General features: G+C 37.4%; 1 protein-coding gene and 1 long non-coding RNA gene across 23 annotated transcripts in view; one reads left to right on the forward strand and one right to left on the reverse strand.

Moving 5' to 3' along the window:
- Positions 1 to 119: 119 nt before the first annotated feature.
- The window catches only part of NCOR1 (nuclear receptor corepressor 1), a gene marked incomplete at its 3' end in the record, with an annotated part of 166,332 nt that continues 140,820 nt past the window's right edge, over positions 120 to 25,631 (reverse strand). For 10 of the 22 annotated variants that reach the window (XM_079131648.1, XM_079131653.1, XM_079131652.1 and 7 more), the window contains 10 exons: positions 24,412 to 24,540; positions 23,813 to 23,970; positions 15,812 to 16,035; positions 13,073 to 13,216; positions 10,325 to 10,467; positions 9,340 to 9,393; positions 6,072 to 6,125; positions 5,381 to 5,602; positions 2,983 to 3,159; positions 120 to 1,199 (listed from right to left, as the gene is read on the reverse strand). In XM_079131648.1, coding sequence (XP_078987774.1) covers positions 1,012 to 1,199; positions 2,983 to 3,159; positions 5,381 to 5,602; positions 6,072 to 6,125; positions 9,340 to 9,393; positions 10,325 to 10,467; positions 13,073 to 13,216; positions 15,812 to 16,035; positions 23,813 to 23,970; positions 24,412 to 24,540 — 1,493 coding nt within the window. The remainder of the gene's footprint in view (positions 1,200 to 2,982; positions 3,160 to 5,380; positions 5,603 to 6,071; positions 6,126 to 9,339; positions 9,394 to 10,324; positions 10,468 to 13,072; positions 13,217 to 15,811; positions 16,036 to 23,812; positions 23,971 to 24,411; positions 24,541 to 25,631) is intronic. The other 12 variants (XM_079131634.1, XM_079131633.1, XM_079131642.1 and 9 more) reach the window with 4 other exon arrangements.
- On the forward strand, positions 3,788 to 8,937 carry LOC306656492. Its single transcript, XR_013762526.1, has 2 exons — positions 3,788 to 4,441; positions 8,543 to 8,937. It is a non-coding gene; the product is annotated as an uncharacterized lncRNA (long non-coding RNA).

Raw genomic sequence — 25,631 nt, forward strand, 5'->3', positions numbered from 1 at the left:
TAGATCATTATCTAATTTTAACTCAACCAATCATATATATCAAACTAAGAAAAATGTGTAAGTTTTTCCTTTGAAACCTGAGACGACAGAGCCTTAAATAACAAATAATCTACTGTAGCTATGGACTGGGTAGTCAAATTTATTTCAAAACAAAAGCTTTGTTGGGCTGCATCAAATGCAGAAGAAAGGGAATACTTAGGGGCATGGTTAAATTACCAGTGTGCATAACAGTGAGGTATGCCTCAAATAAGCCTTTAAAACTTTTAAAAACTGAACTATAACATATCCATGCAGTAATATTTTTTTTCAGTGCTACTAATGGAAAAAAATTTAAAGCCTGCATTGGAAATTTACAGTATGGCAGAATTCTGTTGCTCCTACCTTTTGACCCTAATGTACAGATTTTATGACAGGGTCTGTGTTAAAAATCTAAACATTTTCACAAGATTTTAAACATCACTGGGAAGCTGAATTTAGAGGAAACAAAATCAGATAAAAGTACAATGCCCGTGACAGCCGACATTATAACTGGGCTGTATGAGGTTGTTTAGAAGGCTAGGGTTAAAAAGATAGACAAAAAGATTTTTAAAAATTACCCCCAACGTTGATGCGCTGATTTGAACATAAGTACACCAGATACTACAGCAAGGGGATACACTGCAAAAAGGTCATCTATTTACATAAGAGTGATTTAAAGACATTATGATTTTCTTTATAAACAGATGTAAGAACAGAAATTGTCCACTTTTGAAACTACATTTCAACCCTCCACTATTATTATAATCCACTGAATAGCCTGTATCAAAGGCAGTTTTTTTCCCCCATTTGACTTTCCAAATGAATTTCCATCATTTCTTCATCATTTGTGGCCCTGGCTCTCCTGAAGTCTCTGGGCACAAGTTAAGGGAGGGCAGGTTTTTGACCTGCAACTGAAAATAAAATCACCAAAAAACTAAAGCTCCCTCCTCTGTGCCCCTGTCCTTGCTTCCCATCCCTTCCGAACTGTGCAGTTCAGTCATCACTGTCGGACAGTGTCTCATACTGTGCAGAGAGCAGTGGGGCAGGCTCCCGCTCCCAGATCCGGTTCTGTTGGTGAGGAGCTGCTTGGTTCACAGCAGAGGGAGCACATGCAATGGGTGTCGGTGGTGTGCTACTGAGCATCCGCATGGTCAGAGGGTTATAAGGAAACTGAGTTGAGCCTGGCAAAAGAAAAATGAGGTTTCAATGTCATAAGCATACTTCCTGTTTCATCCAGTCCAAGCTTGGTTAGGTGGAATGGCAGATTACTTTGCTAAAATGGTCTTGTGACACAACAATTAATACAACATGGAAAGGCCAGCTTTTCATTACTTGAGATTCTAGTCAATGATATGCAATCAGTGCAAGTATAAAAAGGATGAATAATGTGAGTAAGCACAAGGGTTGCTGAGCCCAGAAAAGAAAGCCCAGGGCTAGACTTTTAGTTAAGTCTATTACTACTACTGTGTTTCCAGAGAGAATCGATGTGGAATCACTGAGTATTAATCCATTAAGTCCCAAATTTTCAATTCTCTGATTATTACAATGAAAGTGATGCAGGTACATTAAAACAGTTGGAAATTGCAACCCAGAGCTGATATATTCTCTCTCTATATTACACATATATATTTTTTCAAATGCTCAAATAATCATTCACCTATTATTTTTCTCAACAGACCTCCAAAAACAATTATTTCAGAGTTACCATAAGTAGTGTATTTGCTGCTCAATATAAGTTTTTATAGGTATTCCATGTGGAACAATGAGACAAAATGGATTGAGCTGTAACTGAAAGAGCCTAGTTACACCAAAAACTTTGATTCTTCAAGAGAAATGCAGTACTATAATGCTCAGAAGATGAGGGGACAAGTATCCAGGAACTTGAGCAGGCTAAGGGGTAGAAGACTGTGTGTTATCTACAGAATCTCACAGATACCTTTTGTTCCCAGAACACTTCCTACAGCTTAAGAAACTGAAATCATAAAACATACCATTTTTATCAAGTAATCTCACATATGATCTACTAATAATTTCTTCTTAAAAGAGATTGGAGAAGCACCTATTTTGTGTAGGCTCTAAGTTTTCAAACTAATTCAAAACTACTTCACAGGTGGCATGAGAATTTTATAAGACAAAAGCCTTAAACTGAACTGGTCTAAATATAAAATTTTTGTATCTCAAGGGGAGGGCTCATTTAAAAATTAGTTGACATATAGTATGTTTTTAACCCCTAAGTAAAGAACAATGTATAATTCTTTGAAATCCACAGCAAGTATCCCAGATTTATGTAAAAAGAAAGCAAGTCAGGCTGGGGTTGTGGCTCAGTGGTAGAGTGCTTGCCTATCAAGTGTGAGGCACTGGGTTTGATCCTCAGTACCACATAAAAATAAATAAGCAAGCAAGTCTTCCTATCATAGTTATTACATTTAATAAGTTTATGAAAAGGTATAAAATAACACTAAGATATTTCTTAATGTTTTATCAGCTTATGGAGATGTAATGAACCTACAGGCTGATTACTGAAAAACCACTATTCTTCCCATTTCTGATTTTGATTTCTTAATATTTCCTTAAAAACTTATAAGAATTTCTGTATGAAGGGCTAACAAGGTGAAGTCACCTTTATGAGTAGCATTTTGCATTTAGGTACAGTTCATCAAAGAACTGAAACCATAGAGTTACTTGCTTTGCAAACAGCAAATATTGGCTACCAACCAGCATAATACAGATGGAGAATGGATGAGGAGAATGGAGAATGGAGAGCTCTTCTTTGTTTATAGTATCAGACCCTGCATTAAAACTTTTGAAGATTATATGCGTTCATTTATGCTGAAAAGTGGAACTTATTAGTGATATAGAAATGGGAATATAGTTTTCCAAACTACAAATGTTTCTGATTTTTGAAGAAGTAATGACAAAGCTTTGATATAAGTTGCTTTCTAGTAGTTAAACTAGGCTCCTCACCTGTTGACGAGGGCCTGTCTTCCCAGGCCCAGCCTGGTGTCTGTCTATGGTAATCACCTTCTGAATGTACAGAGGAGACTGATGAGGGCCGTTCAGTTCCTAAGTATCCTTGCCCAGGGATAGGAGATTTAGACTTCCTGCTGTTTGACTTGCTCATCAGCTTTGGTTTGCAAACTCCTAAAAGAGAAATTCAAGTTAAATTATTAAATTATTAATTAGTGATGCAGATTTTTAAATTGAGGACTTAAATGTTGATTATTACATAATGCTAAGTGTAAAAAATCAGAATGGTAGCTTGATAAATCCAGATTCTAGTACCCAGTGAAACAGCACCATTTAAAAGAAAGCCAGAATTTCACTTGCAGCAAACAAAACAAAGGGGTACATCTTTGTGCCATAAACTTAAAAATGTGGCAACTAAGGAAATAAAAATTTTTAAACATCAAAGCTGGCTTTACTAAATGAATTAAAAAGGTCCATCAGCATCTTAAAAAAAAAATCTTGAAAGCTGTGCAAAAGAAACAGAGAAGGTTGGCAAAATCTTAAATTCTCACTACCTACCTACTCCCTCTGCCCCTCAATTTAAGAGAAGAAAGCAGGGGGTTTAATACACCACTGAAAGAAGTACATCAAGGGAAAACTGACCCTTCATGCCACATGGGACCTCAGCAGACATGTATTTTCTCAGACTCTGTTTAGTTCACAGGAGTGAGATAGCCTTGACTAGGCTCTAGAATAACACATGCATATGTAAAGAATTCATGTGTGTGTGTGTGTGTGCACAGACCACACACATGGGATTAAACTAAAGGCTTCAATGTATGCTGTGCAAACATTTTACCACTAAACTATATTCCAAGCCCTAGGAAAAATATCAAAGATCTCAAGAGAGATCAGAGCCCAGATCACCAGCACAATATCTCAGTCCTAGCAGAAAGAACAATTTCACCCTATCCTAAATCCTATACAACCAGAGTCCTTGTAATTCCATACCAGTCACCAAGACTTTTTTTGGGGGGGTGGGGGTGGCGAGGAGGGTACTGGGAATTGAATTCGGACACTCAACCATTGAGCCACATCCCCAGCCCTATTTTGTATTTTATTTAGAGATGGGGTCTCACTGAGTTGCTTAGTGCCTCACTTTTGCTGAGGCTGACTTTGAACTCTCCATCCTCCTGCCTCAGCCTCCCAAGCCGCTGGGATTACAGGCATGCGGATTACAGGCGTTCACCACCACACCTGGCCACATATCTTATTATCAGTACAAACTAAAAGGTAAGCAGAAAGGAAAAGACAAAATGCATTTTTTAAGAGCAATGAGTAACATTTTCACCTTAATTATGTGTAGATTTAAAAAAATGTCTAATTTCTTTAATTTTTCCTTGAACATAGTGAGGGCTTTTGCTTGAAGATAACAGAAGAAAATAAACTAAAAAACTGAAATACTGCTGATCTTCAGGTAATTTTTTAAGTATAAAAGATATTCTGAAATGATTAAGAAAAAGGTTGTATGTAAATATCAAAAGTAGAGTTAATGGGGCTGGGGAGATAGCTCAAACGGTAGAGTGCTTGCCTTGCAAGCACAAGGGTTCGATCCCCAGCACCGCAAAAAAAAAAAAAAAAAAAAAAAAGTAGAGTTAATAAAGTTCTTATTATAACAGGAAGGTAAAAATGACCTCACTCTGATATCCATCGTTTTATTTGTGTCTACAATGAGATGTGTCTGGAATAATGCTTATCCAGCAGCAGCACTACTTTCTGGGTGATGTCATCTATATAGCTTATGCTTACACTGAGGCTGTTATTTTTGTTATAATTGGAAGTCACTTTTATTAAAAAACAATTATACTTTTGTCATTATAATGTCAGGTAAGTACTAGATAACAAATAGATATAAAAACTGTGATACACTGGGTGTAGTGGCACATACCTATAATCTCAGCAACTTGGGAGGCTGAAGCAAGAGGACCACAAATTCAAAGCCAGCCTTAGCAACTAGGCCCTGTCTCCAAATAAATAAAGACTAGGGATGTTGCTCTGTGGTAAAGCACCCGTGGGTTCAAATCCCAGTACCCCTTCCCCCACCTAGCAAAAACAAAAACAAAAAACACCACCACCACACACACACACACACACACACACACACACACACACACACACACACACACACATAAACACTGATGCCAGGAGGGTGACACTCAGGGTTTAAACAACAACCACAAAAAATTGTTTTTGTTCATGTTGCTATATCACCTGGGCAGATGAAACATTTTTAGACTCTCGAAGAGGAAACTGAGCCCATAAAGACAAATGAAATTATTTGGTAATACATCAGAACTTGGCAAATAAATTGGTTCCTTGGAAAAGGAGTAGATGATCACTAAATTGAAAACCTTACCTGAATGAGGTGATGGGTCTCCTTCATCCCTCCGGGTCTCATTGGTGGTCACAACTGAGGTGCTGGCACTACCAGGCACTACTCCCACAGATTGGGGCATGACAACTCCATGATCTTCAACTTTGTCATCAAAGCTTCCCATGAGAGCCTTCCTAATAATATCTTCTAGACCAAGATTACTAGCAGGATCAGCAAAAGAATGACTTCTAGAGCTGACAGAGCCTGGAAGAGACAAGCCGTTTGTTTCTGAGAGGCAGATAAGGACACAGGGAAATGAACACACCACATACAGTCCTCCAGCTCATTCGACTTTCACAGCACTCAGGAAGGCGCTTAAGAACACCAATGAGGGCTCATCTTGTAGCTGTCTCAATCTGCAAATACTTCAAGGAATCTTATTACCCCAGGGAATCGGTCACCCAAACTTTTCTTACTCAATTAAAGGTCTTCTTTTTGTCAGCTCCCTGGTGTCTACACTGTTACTTAGTAGATTTGAATTTCTTTGCTCATTTATCTTTTCAGGAAGTATTGAATCCGTTCTCTTCTGTGCTTTTTGACTAACTAAATTCTTATTTCATTTTTGCACACTGGAGCAGTTCCCTGGCTTGCGGTCAGTACCCAAGGTGTATTTGTTGGATTGACTGCTATTGTACCAAATGCATACTGGTAAATAATGTACTCTGAATCTTACCTGATGTAGTAACTGCTGGCAGATTGAAGATCTCAGTTCCTGGCTGAGCAGCCGCTGTATTTAAAAAACAAGTTAATTGAGATGAGACAATCATGAATGCTGATTTAAAAAACACAACTAAACTTTTAAAAGGCAAATCCTACAGTAAAATTGACCTTTTTATTTTTCCACAATCTCAAACTTTATTTTTCATCTGTTAACATGTAGATAAAATGAAATAGTTAAAAAAAAAAAAAAAAAAAAAAAAAAAAAAAAAAAAAAAAAAAAAAAGAAGAAAAACAAGGAAATCAGGACAAAACAGGTGAGGCAGGAAACTCAAAATAGAAGTAATAGAACTTACAAAGGGGAAAGAAATTTCGCACTGCTAGAGAAAAACAAATAGGGGAAAGTCATTCTCAGAACAGGAATCCAGGCTTCCTAGTGAAGAAGAAATCTTGAACTTTTAAGATGACTCCTGAAAATACCAATGGGTTTGAGGTAGCCTGAGATTAGATCAAGGGGAGGGTCACCTCAGTAGGTATGAAGTTGACTATGGTCAACTAACTGGAAACATTCTCAGGACATTCCCTGGATAAGACAAAAGATTCTGTCTATTGATTCATTCCTGCTAATTGCAATTTATAATTTGCAGTTTAAATGAAAATAGCAGATAACCTGGGAACTACCTGTATATCATTTTGTGCCAGAAGGAGAAGGAGTTTGGGGACATAAATAGTGTTTCTGCTACTTCTTTCAATTTGATGCGGAGAACTTTAAAAGGAAAAAAGAATGCAGGGGTGGCTAAACAAATGATAGGAGGAAGAATTTTTACCTAGGGATGAAAGCCATCAGTGAAGATGGAAGACTGTGCCTAGAAAGTAATTTTCCTGATCAGGGAGGCTTGAAACTGTTAAGAGAAAGAGGAGAAAAATCTCCAGGAAGAACCAGAACAATGGCTATGGATAATGGTCTTACTTTTGGGCCAAGTAACACAGTAATTAAACTAAATCTCAATAACACAACTTTATAGTTACCACAGGTTTGTGAAATAGAGCTCATTTCTTTCTTTTTTTTTTTTTTTTTCTCGCGGTGCTGGGGATTTGAACCCAGGGCCTTGTGCTTGGGAGGCAAGCACTGTACCAACTGAGCTATAGCCCCAGCCCTAGAGCTCATTTCTTCATGTGACAAATATTTAATGAGTTATTGGCTGAATCACAATAAAATTACTTGCTTTTTGATCAAAAATGGTCAGCTAAAGATAACTTCATAAAGTTCAACCAATGATAACACTTATTTACTTAGAATGTGCCCCTTCCTTATACTTATAATTCAGTGTGGTACTTTCTGAGGCCATACAAATCAGAATCACCTGGGTAACTTGGTAAAACAAACATTTTCTACATTCCTGGAGCATCGTAATTCATATATTTAATAACCACTCCAGTGACAGTGGTGCACATTAAAGTACGAGAACCCCTTGTTTAAGAGAGAATACAGTAACTACTCAGGAGGGGAAAGACAGGTAGATATCTGAGACCTTTGTGGAAAGCAAACTTGAAATGAGGTCTACAAAGATCAATAAGTAGAGTGATAAAGGAAAACCCTCACAGTGGATGAGAGAGAGATTAGTGCATGAGAAAAGCCCTGAACAATCTCAAGAGTCAATAAAGCAAGACTGAACTTCCACAAAGACAAGAAACTGCCAAAGAAGTAGAGAAGAAGAAAAAACAAACACCAAAAACAAACAAACAAACAAACAAAAAACTCCAGAAGACTGTAGCATCTGAGAGACAGAGAACAGAAGGAAAGAGCAGAAAAAGGAAAAGGCCCACTGTCAGAAGCTGCAGAGACCTTTTGCAGTACTGGTAATTGAACCCAAGGTGCTCTATCACTGAATTCTATCTCCAGCCCTTATTATTTTGAGACAGAGTCTAAGTTACCCAGGCTGGCTCTGGACTTGGGATCCTCTGGACTCAGCCTCCCAAGTTCCTGGGAGCAATAAGTTTTAGTACAATAAGATTTTTAAAGAATGAAGTCATTGCTATCCTTGGTGGGAAAATGGAATTGAGATAGAGCTTAAGCAAAGCCTCTGCTGGTTGCTGATGGCTTTGATGTTGCAGTTCTGTTTCCCAATAAAAAATGAATAGTGCTCTGGGGTCCAGAGCCCACTGTTTCTTTAGTATGAATTCCCCTTTCCACAGAGTTCTGTATTCAAAAATATCCCAGACTCTAGAGCAATTTTATTAGTCTTTGCCTGAAGACATTAATGCATTTTTATTTCCTGTTATAGTTGGGTACTTGTTTCATTACACATTTAAGAGAGTAGAGACCATCTGTTAACATGAACTCTGCTCAATAAACAACTGTACAATCAATGAGTGCTTCTGCCAAGGACAACACAAAACACTAAGTAAGAGAAGAAAACAAAAGTAGGCTTCTTGAACTCCATGTGGTATTTCTCCATCAGGAATTTCTTTCCCACATGGGGTAAGACAAAGACTACCCACATGGGGTAAGACAAAGACTAAAGGGACAAGCACAGACTACACCAAGGTGGAACAGTTCCCAACTGGCTGCTCTGAGATCTACATCTCCATGGTTTGACATCTTTGAGTTCTGACAGGATTTCAACATGAAGGTTGTTGGTGACATCTGAGAAGCTGTAAGTAATGAAATTATTGAAGCTTTGAGATAGAAAACTGTAATGATAATACTAAAAGGGGGATAGGATTATCTATAAGGCTGACAGTAGTTGTGGTTGGCATTACCTTTAAGATGATTTGTTGCTACTTAAAAAAAGAATCTAGTAATTAAGAGCTAGGATACATTCACATATAAGTGACATTGGGCTCATCCTTTTTTCTCTTTTGACAGTTAATCATAAAGTGAGAGAGATCCAAACACACATACACCTGGCAGTTCACAGTTCAGAGCCCACAATTTCCTTTCTTTTGGCAGTGTCAGGAGACTAGTAGATGGTAGATCACAGAAACAGCAGATGGAGGTCTAAACAGATTCTATATCATAGGATGTAACTGATGGATAAGTAAGACTGGGGTGATAATACAAGTGAGCGTGCTGCGTAACCAAGTGCAGGAGAGTTCTGACGAATGCATGCACATCAGCCCAAAGGAAAAGTTCTGCCATAGAGCTTCATTGGATATTTAACCAACAATCTGGCTAAGGATGCTGTGAGTATAGAACTGTTAGAAGCCTGTTAGTACATCACTGGAAGCATAGACTCTGGAGTTGGAATGCCTGGGTTTAAAACCACAGCCCCATTACTTACTAGTTATGTAACCTGCGCCCGTTATTAAACCTCTCTGAGTTTCAGTTTTCTCATCTACAAAATGGAGATAATTATATGTAGCATGTGGGTTTGTGAGGATTAACTGAATTTATATATACATACATATGTAGAATAGTGCCTAGCACGCATTGCTAGTCAACCTTTTGTTACCATTATTGATGATGTTATATTTTTAGACAGTAAGTCTATCAAAGTTGCATATAAATGCTAAATGACTTGAGGTCCAGGCAGACTCTGGTAGGACAGAAAACGTAGCTGGAATGGAATAAGCACAGATTGCCTTGAGCAGGGGAAAGGTGTGATTTAAAAGTAGCCCACTAAGAGAATTTGACATCTATATTCATACTTTGTGCACAAATAACTTAAGTGTTTAGGGTTGCCAACAAAAATGGTAATAAAGTCTTAGGCTACCTTAATAATGATGAATTTATATGGATCATATCACACTATTTTGTATTATTCAGAACCTACTTAAAAGCTAAACTAAATTTTTTTTTTTTTGGTGGAGAGCAAATGAAGATAGCAGGGGTACTCAGAACAAGGATGTGAAGAACAATCAATGAAACCAGGAACATTTATAGAGATAAAAAGACTCATGAAGGACATGACTTCATATAGTCTTCAACTATCTGAAGACATGTCATGTGGAGATGGCCCAAATATAAAAATCTAAAATCAATGACTTAAAAACAACAGCAAAACCCCCAAACTGTGGAGAGTTAATCCAAACCCATGTAAAAGTGTCCTAGACATAGCCTAAGTTCCCAAAGAAAATAGACAACTTCAGAAAGGAGCAGGTTCTGACCAAGTAGGAACTCTTGTGAACTGGCAGATATTTGGGAAGGAACTTAGGATCAGCTGCCCCATAAAAGCTTCAAACTTAAGGGTTACAGGAGAGGCAATGTTGGCAATACCATTACTAATGCATGTTTTATTTGGGGTTAATGAAAGAAATCCCACTTACCCATATCAGAGTCACCTCCACCAGAAGAGTTCAACTTACGAAAAATCTCCTGCTTCTTTGATTTAACCATGGGTGATGTATTTTCAAGCTTGGTGAAGAATGAAGGCAAGTAGCTTATACTCCCTGGTGAGCGGGAATCATTTCTGTTAGGAACACAGTTCAGTTTATTATAATCACGTACTCCTAACCCTGGGAACATTCCTATCAATAATGGTAATAGTCATAGAGTACTTGGAAAACCACAGCTTCCCCTCCTGTTTTGTAGTTAAGACACTATGTTACTATAAGCCTGTCAGTACACCATTTAACCCATTAAGTGCTAAAATTTCAATTTTGAAACTATTTCCACAAAAATGACACAGGTTAGGTTGTAAATCATAATCTAGAGGTTGTACATGTCATATTAGTATATAATTATATTATTATTACATAATTATGTACTACTTTTCATACGTTCTTCCTTTGGGATGATAAGATAAAATGGGCTAGGGGCATGGAATACTTTAGCTCTCAAAGATGAAACTGTAAAATTGGGATAAAAATACATAAATCTAGAGTAGGCACTCCTAAGAAGTCAACATGCAACAAATGAATATTAGTGGGAAAACTTGGAATAGTCTTTTTTTCTTTTGGTGGTTGTGGTGAGAGTACTGGGGATTGGAACCAGGGGTACTTAACTACTGCCACGTCTCCAGCCTTTTTAAAATTTTTTATAATTTGAGACAGGGTCTCACTAAGTTGTTGAGGTTGGCTTTGAACTTGTGATCTACCTGCCTGAGCCTTCCAAATTGCTGGGATTACAGGGGTGTGCCACTGTGTTTGGCAGAAACAGCTTATTACCGTGCTTTCTGTCTAAGGCATGAGCTGTTTATGATTACCATATAAATTGGGGAGCTATTTACTAGGTTACAGTTACCTTTTGTGGGGGAGAGGGTTTGCAGTACTGGAGTGTGAACCCAGGGGTCCTGCTTCCTGCTAGGCAAGTGCTCTACCACTGAACTACATTCCCAGTTTTGTTTTGTTTTTTAAATTTTGACATAGGGTCTCATTAAATTGCCCAGGCTGGCCTTGAACTTGCAGTTCTCCTGTCTCAGCCTTTGTAGCTGGGATTATAGGTGTGCAGCACTGTGCCCAGCAGAATTACTTTTTTTTCTTTAATTTGTTACCTTCATTTTATTATTTATTTATATGCGGTGCTGAGAGCACCCATGGCCTCACACATGCCAGGCAAGCGCTCCACCATTAAGCCACAACCCCAACCCCCAGAATTATTTTTAATAACACTAAAATTCTAACTATCAGCACACCTGCCTATAAAGTAGCAAGAGTTCATACGTAAGCAATCATCAGTTGGATTTGAACGGACTAGTTATAGAGTAAAAATTAAACTGCCTATTTTTTACAGTCATTTCAGTTCAACTAATGCATAAACTGGGTTTAATGGAAAGGGATTCATAGTTCATTGGTAACTTCCTATACTAATACACTTTAAAAACAAAATTTTTCTAACAGCTCTAGACCACCAAAGATCTAGCTGTGCAAGAGATGATAAGAGAGAATGTATAGAAGGAAAGCTGTTGGTAACCTCATCTGGTCATGCATCATACAAACACAAGAACCCTTATTATCTGTTAAGAAAGATAAGGTGATAGAAAAAAAGAGTTAAGACATGGTCCCTGTCCTTAAAACAATATATAGTCAGGGAAAAACATGTAAATGTATATATTTAATATCATTCCCTCTTCAAAAATGAATTTTCTTCATTTCATTGAAAGATACCAGTATCTATTCAGTTGCCTGCAAGTATATGCAAGAAACAAATTATAACACATTCTAAGAAATATACTTGTGGAGTTAAATAGACTTTGGTTTAAAACTAGACTTTCCCCTTCCTATAAGTCTAACAAGAGGTGAATCATGTATTTACCTTTCAGCATCAGGGAGGGTGGAAACCAAGGAAACAGCATGAGTATAGATGGAAAGGAATTCAGAAAACAGAACCCAGTGTAAGGGTGAAGGAGCAGGAAATAAAGCTGTGTAAACCAGGTCCTGAGGGAATTCAAATTCCATGCTAGCCATTTAGCACTTGACTGGATGGGAGTTTTGGATAGATTGCTCTGGTAAGGTATGAAGAGTGGAGGGCTGGAGTTAGGTTTAGAAAAAGATAAAATACGTAAAGCAGCTTGGTCAGTATATAGCCTGCAGTGCTTGGTACACAGTAGTGTAATGGTCATATGGTCATATTGAATGAATTGTAATGTTGGTGAATCAGTCAGGGAGCCCCCCCCCCCCAAAAAAAGGAAATTTTTATCTATCTATCTATCTATCTTATCTATCTATCTATCTATCTATCTATCTATCTATCTATTTTATTTTTTTAAAAAATAAATGAGGATTTAATTTCAAGAGTAATAATGAGAGGCTGAGGTTGTGGCTCAGTGGTACAGTGTTTGCCTAGCACGTGTAAGGCAATGGGTTTGATCCCCAGCACCACATAAAACTTAATATACCAAATAAAGGAAAAAAAAAAAAGGGTAATAATGAACACTTTTTTCCTATTCTATTTAAATATGATGATATTTTTGCTATAATCCACTATTCATTAGCTCACTGGGAAAACAGACTAAGTGATCCTCTTAACAGTTCCATCCTGATAATATAAGCCAAAGAGAAAAAAGGCACTGACTTATGTTCTAAGGCAATAAATTTGTCCCCTGCAGAGGAGCTATGGTTAGGAAGTGCACTCACCTCTGCTCTGCAGGCTCCGTGCCCCTCTGAGGTAACAGCAACATGCTGTCCTGTTTCTCGTGCACAGCTGGAACCTGGGGTGGAGAGATGGGCTCGTAGGGCTCTGAAGGGACGTGACTCCTCTCTGGAGATTTCCCAGGTCTGCTGTTGTAACATGGAAAAGGTTAGACTACCCTCTAAAGGCTGAATGATCCTTCTAAACAAACTGTTAACTCATGTCTTCATTCTGGAGAAGTAAAGATTGCTGATTTCTATCAGAAAAAAGTTGCTGTGGATATTTGTTATATACCTAATTATTGAAAATGCCTTTTCCTCCATGGACTCAGGAATCATATACCAGATAGCACCACCAGGACAGCAACAGAGGAAGCAGCAGCAGTTCCATCCTGAGGCTCTGCATGTACTTCAACATCAGACTCCAACCTTCTCTTTGGCCAGTTAGTTCAATTGTGACCTCAATGGTTTTATTGTTTATTTCAGTCATAAGTTATCAAGTCTGTCCCCACTAAGGACTTCAGTAATAAACTGAAACCTAAGAGTTTTGTCCAGTGAACCCACACTAGTTACACCATTTTAGGGCTGAGAGGTTCTCTGCAATTTAATGTTTTTCCTCTAGATACCACATGGGAAGGATGTGAGGTAAATACACTGTTTAGAGTTTTTAAAAAGCTTTTTACATAGAGATTATGCATACACCAAGTACCCCCTGTGACTTTCAATATCTGCATATTACTATTAAACTTTTCCTTTCATTATTAATCTCATCTAGTTCTGAATTTTTAGGAATATTTAGTTCCTTTGGTGTTTACTTCCCAAACTCTCTTTATTTTTTTGTTTTTATCAACTATTTTCCATGAGTTTGACTTACCTTCTCCATGTTTTTAACTATTGTAATCTTTGTCTTTAATGTGTATTTTTAACCATATATAGCATACATCAACCTATGCTTTCTTTTTTAAAATGAATTAGCATGTATACCCGTCTACCTCTTTTGTGTCTACCCTTCTCTTCCTAGTCTCTACCAGCCATATTTATGTGATTTACAGTACTGATATTCTATATTAGAACTACAGAGAATTTTTTCTTCATTTTGCTTACAGATTAAAAATCAGTTGTTAGTGTTGCATGACAACATCAATTTCGAGAACAGTTTAAAATGTAAAACCACATAATTTTACTAAGACCAATGAAAGAAATGTAATATGCTTCACTCAGAAGCACAGGCACAGTGATGTAGAAATTACAAGTGAAAAAGCCAGATGGACTATCTTTACATAAATGCCTTTGTTCATAATCTGCTACATAGTGCTCTATGTCAGGAATGGATGGTGACTTTGCTATATAGGTTATCATTTTAATAACTGCACTTAATTTTCTTTTTTGGTTAAAATAATAAACATGCTTTATTCTTTAAGATCATCCAGCTTCTTAAATGATTATGTCCAAGACTTGATTCAAAATAATCCAGTAAATCCAAGTGTAGTTGCTCATGCCTGTAATTCCAGGGAGGGCTGAAGCAAGAGGATCCTGAGTTCAAATCCAGCCTTAGCAACTTAGCAAGGCCCTAAATATGTAAATTAGTGAGATTCTGTCTCTAAATAAAATATAAAAAGGGCCAGGGATGTGGCTCAGTGGTTTAGCACTCCTGGGTTCAATCCTTGGTACCAAAGGCGGGGTGGATTCAGTATGGGGGTGAGGCAAGGAAGGAAAAAAATGAAACCAAACTGACTAATCATTGAGGATTACAAAAGCTAGGTAATAGGAGCATGGAGATGTACAGTACTGTTTATGCTATTTTGTATATTTTGAAAACTTCTGCAATAAAGTTTTTTTAAAAAGACCACCTAGCTTCTTAAATATGTTATTCTTACTTCTTTCTATTCTTTGCTAATTCTGAGGGACTGGTAGGCAGGCTGGAGAATCATCTCTGCTACAGATTTCTCTTCCTTCTTCCAGCTATGGTTTCCCCTACTGTGGCTCATCAACCCTGTGTGTCTTCTAAGAATTTGCCGGAGTGTTTGCTCTGTTGTTATCTCATTCTTGTTCTCAGAATTCTTCTTGATTCCCTTTGTGCTATTTAGCTATAAACATGCTACTCTGTAGTATATCACTTTAAACAAAAAAAAAACTGCCTCCTTTTTTTGTAAATCCAGACAGAACATCAGGTAAGAAAATATGCTCTTTACTAGATATAGTCCTCCACATTAAATGCTTCCTCTCATTACACCTCTACTGGCCTCACTTTCCTTTTTGTAATGTCATCTTTTGAAGTGTCTATTTCTGCTGCCCCAATAGAAAACAATAAGTGAGATAAACACTGATTTTTGTTTGTTTGTTTGTTTTCAGATAGGGTCTTACTAATGCTCAGTCTGTTTTCAAACTTGTGATCTTCCTGTCTCAGACTCCTCAATATCTGGGATTACAGACCTGTGCCAACAAGCTAGGCTTGACATGTTTCGGAAGGAGCATTTAAGTGTCCCTAAATGACAAACTAAACTTTACTTTTTGATAATCAACAAAAAAATATAATATGTGGCTTTTGAATATACATTAAAAAGACACAGTATCAAATGCCCAGATAGTGGAGATTAAAAGAATAATATATGGAGGAAAAATCCCAATTTAAACTCCAGGAAGCAAAGGCAAATGAACTTTTGAAGTGAGAAGTAAATACCCTTTCTTTTAGATATATTCAAATTGGTTTACTGCTGGGAAGTTTATATATGGTTTGCAATTTACCTTCCCCGGGATTTGTCCACAAGATTTTCTGGAGAGACTCTAGAACCTGGTCTTTGATGAAGGACAGACTGAGACTGGGATTCTGGGCTGTAGCGACTTGAGGTTTTAGTCCTCACAGGTGTAACCGCCAAAGCAGATGGTGAATTCTGGAATGTAGAAGTTGGAGGCTGCTGGGGAGGCTGTGAGGAAACTTGATTTCTAGCAAAATCTTGTGTGATAATTTGCTGTGAACAAGAAAAGGAGGAAGTGGTTAAACTCATTAAGCACTTGCACCAAAAAAGAAAAGACAGCATAAAAGTCTTTAACAAGCCTGGCACAGTGACACATGCCTATAATCACAAATTTAACTCACTGAAAATAAGAGGTCTAGGTCTGATCTACAGAACTGGAAAAAAAAAAAAAAAAAGATGGTTGCTTTCTTTGAATTGGGAATACAGCTGAGTGGTAGAGCACTTGACTGATCATGTTTTGTTCATGAACTGGAGCAATTTTCCATGCAAAGATTCTGAGTTTGATCCCCAGGATTATACAGATAAATAAATAAATAAAACATTAAAATAAAATATATTAGAAAAAGAAATGTCAGGGCTGGAGGTATAGCTTGGTGGTAGAGAGCTTGCCTAGGTTTACATGTTAACACTGAAACAGATCATCATTGAGGAAATTTGGGAGATTAGGGGTGGGGATATAGGTAGAGTGCTTGGCTAGCACAGCCCTAGGTTTGATCCTAGGCACCACAAAAAAAGAAAAAAAAAAAAAAAAAAAAAAAAAAAAAGGGAAGAAGAAGAAGCCTGAAGAGTGGCAGACTTTTTTTTTTTTTTTTTTTTGAGAGTGGCAGACTTTACAAAGTCAGCCGGCAAACCCATAAAGTGTAAAGGAAAACAGACATTTCACAGTGAAGTCTTGATTTTTCTTTGTGGTGCTAGGAAGCATATCCATTTCCTTGCACAATCTAGGCAAGTGCTCTGCCACTGAGACAATGAATGTTTTTTCAATGTTGCAATGTGTATTATACCTGTGCTAATATTCTTAATCAACATCACCCCCCAAAAGTAGATTAAGGCTGGGTGAGGTGCTGTCTGTAACCCCAGCTACTGAGGGTGAGGCAGGCATTTGTCCTCACAAGTTCAGATCAGCTGGGGCAGTTTACTAAGACCTTGTCTTCAAAGAAAAGATTGACCCTGGGGGTTAATCAGCAGTACCATTTAAAAAAAAAAAAAAAAAAGCTATAAAAAGAAAAACAAAAAAAGAATAAGAATGATAATAAAGAGAGATCCAAGATGGAGGACTAGAGAGAGGCTGCATTCCTTGTCACTCTGTAACATGGGATTCAAGCAGAGGAAATACTGTTTCTCTGTAAGGCAGTTGTTGCTGCCCACTGATCCTGTGCTGTAATAAAATCACCCACTGTCTGCCAGCATTTTACCTGCTTTTTGAGGGCAGATAATTGACTGTCACCTATCATCTGCCATTTGCTTGCTCTTGTCTGCCCATCACCCACCTTTCCCCCACCTGGTGCCCACTGCCCAACATCCAACAGCTGATTATCCTCCACTAGCCTGCAGACTGCCCACAGATTGCCAGTGGATCGCCTGTTGCCCGCTGTTGCCTGGAAGTCCATTGTCACAGTACCCACAGGTTTGGTTACAAGCAGCTGCCACCATTTTGGGACAACAGCTGGAACCTGCAGGTTTGCCACCATGGCTGCAGTCATCTCAGGGCCTAGCCACCTCAGTCTGGGGACTCAGGCCAGGGCCTGGAGGTATATTGTGGTATCTGCAGGTCTGGTTGCACCTGAGGTCTTTCTGCTCGGTATCGCAGTGGCTGCCATTTGGATGCCCCTTTGCAGGGTTGCTCTTTTGTGTGAGCACATGCCTGGTGGTCTCTCTGCAAATTGAAAGGACATTGAAATCTTGGGACTACAGCAAGACAGGGTGTGGGAAAGCTAAAGCCCAGGTCCATCAGATTGCTGGCTTTGGGCCAGACTGGGTCTGGTAAGCCTGTGGAAAGCCAGAGACTAGGGGCAGTTCCTTCGGGGAGTGCACAGGTTGAAGAAAGTGGAGAAAACTGGGCTCTGTCCAGCTCAGTGAGTCCTGAAGTGTTCAGGGACAGAAGAGGCCAGATACAACGGGTGGGAAGACTGTAAGAGGGTGTGAGGGCATCTTGCTATTGGCTCACCCACCCAACCAGGCCAGCACCCACTGGACTAGAGCTAACATCAGACTTCAGACAACCCCACCTAACAGTGGAGAAGGGAAGTTTAGTACATTTTTGAAGTCAATGGAAGCAATCATTCAATTTTCAACTGAGACTTTCCTCCTTTCTTTTTTATATCTTTTTCCACCCTCTGTCCCACATCTCTTATCAACTCTGAATACAAATATTTTTCATGCATCAATTTATTGAGGAATGGGATGACTGAATAGTATATGCCAGTCTTGTTGGGTATTTCTATATTTTTACTTTTTAAATGAAATTGTACATATTTTTTTCTCTTACCTATTTGTCCCCCTAGATTCTTTTCTCACGTCTCTCATACTAAAGTCAACCTCTATTAATTCCTCCCTCCCTCTTACTATAAAATTTTTACCTCTATCTTTTCTCCCTTTCCCTCATAAACATCACATCTTGCACTATTTTTCCCTCATTGTCCATCCTTTGAAATGGTAAACCTTTTTAGCAAACTTACTGTTTATACTGTAGACAATTACTGAACACTTCATTTCTGTCTATAGTGACAAAACTGTAAATGTCTTAATAAGAGGTATTTGGTTTAAGGTGGTATACTGTTTGCATTGGGTGCTATTATTATTGGTCTCCCCCTTACAGGTGAGGTACTAGAAGCCTTCAGGGACACTAAAAAAGACTACAGGGTAGAAAATGTACTGCCTCCTACCACTAGATGAGAACACATACAAACAACATGAAACAACAAGGGAATAAAGTGCCTCAAACAAACCAAGATGTTCCAACAACAGAATCCATAGACAACACAGTAGAAGAAATGTCACAGATAGAGTTCAGAAAATACATAGATTGATCTTCTAAATAAAGGATGGTGCTGGAGAGAAAATACAGGAAGTAAAAGATCACTTCAATAAAGGGGCAGAGATTATAAAAAGGAATCAAGCAGAAACCCTTGAAATGAAGGAAACAATAAACCAAATTAAAAATTCAATGGAAAGTATCACCAACACACTAGACCACTTGGAAGACAGAACCTCAGACAATAAAGACAAAATATATACTCTTGAAAATAAAGTTGACTGCACAGAGAATATGGTTAGAAACCATGGACAGAACTTCCAAGAAATATGGGATAACATGAGAAGACCAAATTTAAGATTTATTGAAATAGACCAAGGTGTGGAGATACAAACCAAAGGAATGCACAACCTTTTCAATGACATAGTATCAGAAAACTTCCCAAATCTTAAGAATGAAATTGAAAAACAAGTATAAGAGGTTTACAGGATCCCAAATGTACAAAGTTACAGCAGACCCACACCAAGACACATTATAATGAGAATGACTAACATAAAGAATAAGGGTAGAATTTTAAAGACTGTGAGAGAGAAAAACCAAATTACATATAGGGGAAACCAATTTGGATCTCAGCTGATTTCTCAACCCAGACCCTCAATGCCAGGAGGTCCTGGAATAACATATATCAAGCTCTGAAAAAAATGGATGCCTACCGAGAATTTTATATCCAGCAAAATTAAGCTTCAGATCTGAAGATGAAATAAAAACCTTCCATGATAAATGAAAGCTAAAATAATTCACAACTATAAAGAAAGAACTACAGAACATTCTCAGCAAAATATTCCATGAGGAGGAAATAGAAAAAAGCAATGAAAACCAGCAAAGATAGGAACTATATTAAAGGAGAAGATCAATCAAAGGAGAACCTAAGTCAAGTTAAAAACCAAAAATAAACCAAAATGACTGGGAATACAAATCATATCTCAATAATAACCCTGAATATTAATGGCCTAAACTCATCAAAAGACATGGACTGGCAGACTGGATTTAAAAAAAGACCCAACGATATGCTGTCTTCAAGAGACTCATCTCCTAGGAAAAGACATCCACAGGCTGAAGGTAAAAGGTTGGGAAAAAACATATCACTCACATGGGCTGTGTAAACATGCAGGCGTTTCCATCCTCCTATCAGATGAAGTGGACTTCAAACCAAACTTAGAAGGGATAAAGAAGGATATTTCATATGGCTTAAGGGAATCATACACCAATAAGACATAACAATCATAAATATATATGCCCCAAATAACGGAGCATCTACATACATCAAACAAACCTTTCTCAATTTCAAGTATCAGATCACAACATCATAATATTGGTTAACTTTAACACACCCTTCTCACCACCAGATAGCTCTTCCAAACAAAAACTGAACAAAGAAACTGTAGAATTAAATGATACAATCAATGATTTAGACTTAACTGACATAGAGTATTTCATCCATTATTAAATGAATACATTTTCTTCTCAGCAGCACACAAATCCTTCTCTAACATGGACCATATGTTATGCCACAAAGGAACTCTCAGAAAATACAAAAAAATAGAAATACTACCTTGCATTCTATCAGATCATAATGGAATGAAACTAGAAATCAATGATAAAATAAAAAAATAGAAGCTACTCCAATACCTGGAGAATAAATAGCATGCTATTGAATGATGAAATCAAGAAATCAAGGAGGAAATAAAAAAAATACTTAGAGGCAAATGAGAACACTGATACAATATATCAAAATCTCTGGGACACTATGAAGGCAGTGCTAAGAGGAAAGTTCATTGCACTGAGCTCATACTTTTGTATGTGTGTGTGGTGCTGGGGATTAAACGCAGGGCCTTGTGCATGCAAGGCAAGCACTCTGCTAGCTGAGTTATATTGCTAGCCCCGAGCTCATATATTAAAAGATAAAAAGTCAACAACTAAATGACCTAACATTACATCTCAAAGCCCTAGAAAAAGAAGACCAAGTCAACACCAAAAGCAGTAGAAGACAAGAAATAATTAAAATCAGAGCTGAAATCAATGAAATTGAAATGAAGGAAACAATTCAAAAAGTTGACAAGACAAGAAGTTATTTCTTTGGAAAAAATCAATAAAATTGATAAATCCTTAGCCACCCTAACAGAGAAAAATCAAATTACTAAAATGCGTTATGAAAAAGGAAATATTACAACAGATACTACTGAAATACAGAAGATAATTAGAAACTATTTTGAAAAATTTATACTCAAAATAAAAAACTTGAAGACACTGATGAATTTCTAGAGACATAGAATCTACTCAAACTGACGCAAGAGGACATACACAATTCAAACAGATCAATTTCAAAAAATGAAACAGAAGATGCCATTAAAAACCTACCAACCAAGAAAAGCCCAGGATCAGACAGATTCTCAGCAGTTCTACAAGACCTTCAAAGAAGAATTAACACCAATACTCCTCAAATTGTTCCATAAAATAGAAAAAGAGGGAACCCTTCCAAACCCATTCTATGAGACTAGTATCACCCTTATACCAAAACCAGACAAAGACACATCAAGGAAAGAAAACTTCAGACCCATATCCATTATGAACATAGATTCTAAAATTCTCAATAAAATTCTGGCAAATCACATACAAAAATATATTAAAAAGATAGTATACCATGATCAAGTGGAGTTCATCCCAGGGATGCAAGGTTGGTTCAGCATATGGAAATCAGTAAGTGTAATACATCATATCAACAAAGACAAGAATCATATGATCATCTCATTAGGCATCTGTCAGATTCTCTAAAGCATCTGACAAAATATAGCACCTCTTCATGTTCAAAACACTGGAAAAACTAGGGATAGTAGGAACATACCTCTGCATTGTAAAAGCTATTTATGCTAAGCCCATGGCCAACAGTATTCTAAGTGGAGAAACTGAAAGCATTCCCCCTAAAACGTGGAACAAGACAGGGATGCCCTCTTTCACCACTTCTATTCAACTCCATCCTGGAAATTTAGCCAGAGCAATTAGACAGGAGAAGGAAATTAAAGGGATACAAATAAGAAAGGAAGAACTCAAACTATCCCTAATTGCTGACATGATTCTATATTTAGAAGACCCAAAAACCTCCACCAGAAAACTTCTAGAACTCATAAATGAATTCAGCAAAGGAGCAGGATATAAAACCAATACCCATAAATCAAATACATTTCTATACATAAGAGATGAATTTACTGCAAGAGAAATTAGGAATAACCTCAACAAAAATAAAATACTTGGGAATCAATCTAATAAGAGGTAAAAGACCTCTACAATCAAAACTATAGAACACTGAAGAAATTGAAGACCTTAGAAGATGGAAAAAATCTCCTATGCTCTTGGATAGGCAGAATTAATAGTCAAAATGGCCACAGTAACAAAAGTGTTATACAGATTCAATGCAATTCCTATTAAAATCCCAAAGACATTCTTCATACAAATAGAAAAAACGATCATGGAATTTATTTGGAAAAATAAAGAACCCAGAATGGACAAAGCAATCCTTAGCAAGGAGAGTGAAGCAGGACATATTACAATACTAGACTTTAAACTGTACTACAGAACAACAGTAACAAAAATGGCTTGATATTGGCACCAATGATACAAAATAGAAGACTCAGATACAAACCCACATAAATACAGTTATCTCATACTAGATAAAGGTGCCAAAAACATAAATTGGAGAAAAAAATAGTTTATTGAAAAGATGTTGCTGGGAAAACTGGAAATCCATATGTAACAAAATGAAATTAAACCTCTATCTCGCACCTTGCACAAAAATCAATTCAAAGTGGATCAAGATTTAGACACTAAAACAGATGCTGAGCCTAATAGAAGAAAAAGTAGGCCCAAATCTTCATCATGTCAGCTTAGGACCTGAATTCCTTAACAAGACTCCTAAAGCACAAAAAGCAAAATTAAGAATCAATAGACGGGATAGATTCAAACTAAAAAGCTTCTTCTTAGCAAAGGAAACAATAATTTGAAGAGAGAACCTATAGAATGGGAAAAAAAATCTTTGTCACACGCACCTCAGATAGAGCAAGATATATAAAGAACTCAAAAAACTTTAACACCAAAAAAACCCCAAATAACCCAATCAATAAATGAGCCAAGGAACTAAACAGACACTTCACAGAAGAAATACAACTGATCAACAAATATATGAAAAAATGGTCAACATCTCTAGTAATTAAAGAAATGCAAATCAAAACTACCCTAAGAGTTCATCTCACCCCAGTAAGAATGGCAATTATCCAAAATACAAGCATAATAAGTGTTGGTGAGGATGTAGGGGAAAAGGTACACTCATATATTGTTGGTGGGACTGCAGATTGGTGCAACCACTTTGGAAAGCAGTATGGAGATTCCTAAGAAAACTGAGAATGGAATCACCATTTGACTCAGCTATCCCACTCCTCAGTTTATACCCAAAGGACTTAAAATCAGCATACTACAATGATGCAGCCACATCAATGTTTATAGCAGCTCAATTCATGACAATGAAACTATGGAACAAACCTAGATGCCCTTCAACAGATGAATGGTTAAAGAAAATGTAGTACATATGCACAATGGAATATTACTCAGCCTTAAAGACAAATGCAATTATGACATTTGCAGGTAAATGGAGGGAACTGGAGAGTATCATGCTAAGTGAAATAAGCCAATCCCAAAAAACCAAAGGCCAACTGTTTCCCCTGATAAGCAGATGCTGATCCATAGCAGGGGGGTGGGTAGGGAAGAATGAAGGAACTTTGGATTTTATAGGTGTCTGGGAGAGAGGGGAGGGGTGGGGCAGGTGGGGATGGGAAGGACGGTAAATTGAGAGAGACATTATTACCTATATACATGTATAAAATTAAAAAAATACATTTATCACCACCCAAAAAAAGAGACAATGAAAAAAAATAAATAAAAGTTAAAAAAAAAAAATGAAAAACTTACACAGATGTGATCTGCTAGTGTGATCAGACGATGGGTCCTAGGCACTTGGCCCATCCCCTCTCCCTGTGAAGAAGGGGGCAGCTGCTGTTGTGGAGATGGTGATTCCTGCTGGGTTCGATAGTGATGCAGTGGTCCTTCATACTGTCTGGTAGGATCAGCTAATACAGAACACATACATGTCTTAATCCAGGGATGCCCCTGTTTTTTACTCATTATCAAAGATCAAACATAATTCCTAAGAACACATGAAAAAGGTGTGGTATAAATCTCTAACACAGAATTTACGTATCCTAATTCTGATGCAAAAAGTATTTATTTACCAATAGAAGTCTGAGGATTCAGAATAAAATGGGAATGTATAAGTGGGCAAACAAAATATTTTCTATACCATTAAACAATAAACAAAAGAGTAATTAGCAATAACTCAATAGGTGATTTTCCTTAGTGCAGTCCTAAACTTTTTAAAAGCAGACTCACATAAGATGACCCTGAAACAAACAAAACAAGTTATTTCTTAGCATGGCATAGACAGATAATTTTGAAGCAAATGATAAATGCAAATATGGTAACATGTCAATGGTGGCTAAAAAAAGACTTACGTTCTGCTTGATTTGCCTTAACAATCTCTGGTTGATAGGCCTGCAGTTTTTCCTGGGGTGGTGCAGGTGAGCTGGCAGGACTTATGACTTCTATAGCATCACTAGGTGTTTCATACCTGTGAGAAGATACTTTAAGAAAACAATCTTATTTTAAAATGAATCCCTGAAAAGTTTCAAAAGTCCAAGTACTTCAAACCTATTTGCTTATTTTAGTTTTTTCACTCTGCTCAGAGATGTCCAATGACATTCTTAGTTAATGATGAAACTTATCCAACCTAATGGACTGTACCAAAGGTGCCTTGGTGTTCCTAATCTTTGTAAGGCATAGGGTTTTCTGAAATTGTGTGAGACTCTAAGATCTCTTTTAAAAGTCCACATCAAACAGTGAATTGGGACAAAATAGAAAACAGATTTGTGATAATCTCCTGGGAGCTGGCAAAGAAATCACCAGGGAAATACTCATCAGAGGAGATTAATAAAAATAGCGAGAGTACATCTTAGCAGTTAATGGATACCAACAATTCCATTTCATGGGACAATCTGTTCTTAGAAAAGGTTTGAGGCTATAAAGTTGCTTCATTACCACGATGGTTTTAAAACTTTAGATCACATAACATTGTACAATGATTTTCTCAAATAACTGGAGTTGTTGACAAAAATTACTCCAAATAATTTTTCCAGCACCATGTTACATTATGAAAATAAACAGGATGGTGGGGAATGTCTGGAGGGAATTCACAGAAAGGAAGGATGCCAACCAACTTTTGAGGATGCCCACGTGAGAGAAGAGCGTATTCTAGGATGCAACTCCAAAGAAAACAGGCTATGTAAAGGGGATACAGGCAGCTTTTCACAGTCCTGCCATGGCCTCAGAGTTGAGAAATCAGACAGGCAGGTTTCTGCTTAGGAACCTTCTAACTTTAGAGGGCTCTTTACACCTACAGGCAACATCAGAAATTTCTCAAGTCTGAAAAAAGAATATCATAACCCTAGCTGGACATGGTGGTAATGAACTCTTAGACTTGACCACCTCCTGCTCCTCTGGTTCTCAGTTGAACTACCCTCAACCAGGACATGGAAATTACAATTAAACAGGTTCGAGGAGAAGAGAAACCTGATAAATAGGCTGAAAATTATCATTGAGGAACTAAAATAAACCACTATATTCTAAGTTTATGCTAATTTGTAATTTCCATATCCACCGTAACAAACCAACATCC

This window comes from Sciurus vulgaris (assembly GCF_902686455.1).
Source record: "Sciurus vulgaris genome assembly, chromosome: 3".
NCBI classification, from domain to species: domain Eukaryota; kingdom Metazoa; phylum Chordata; class Mammalia; order Rodentia; family Sciuridae; genus Sciurus; species Sciurus vulgaris.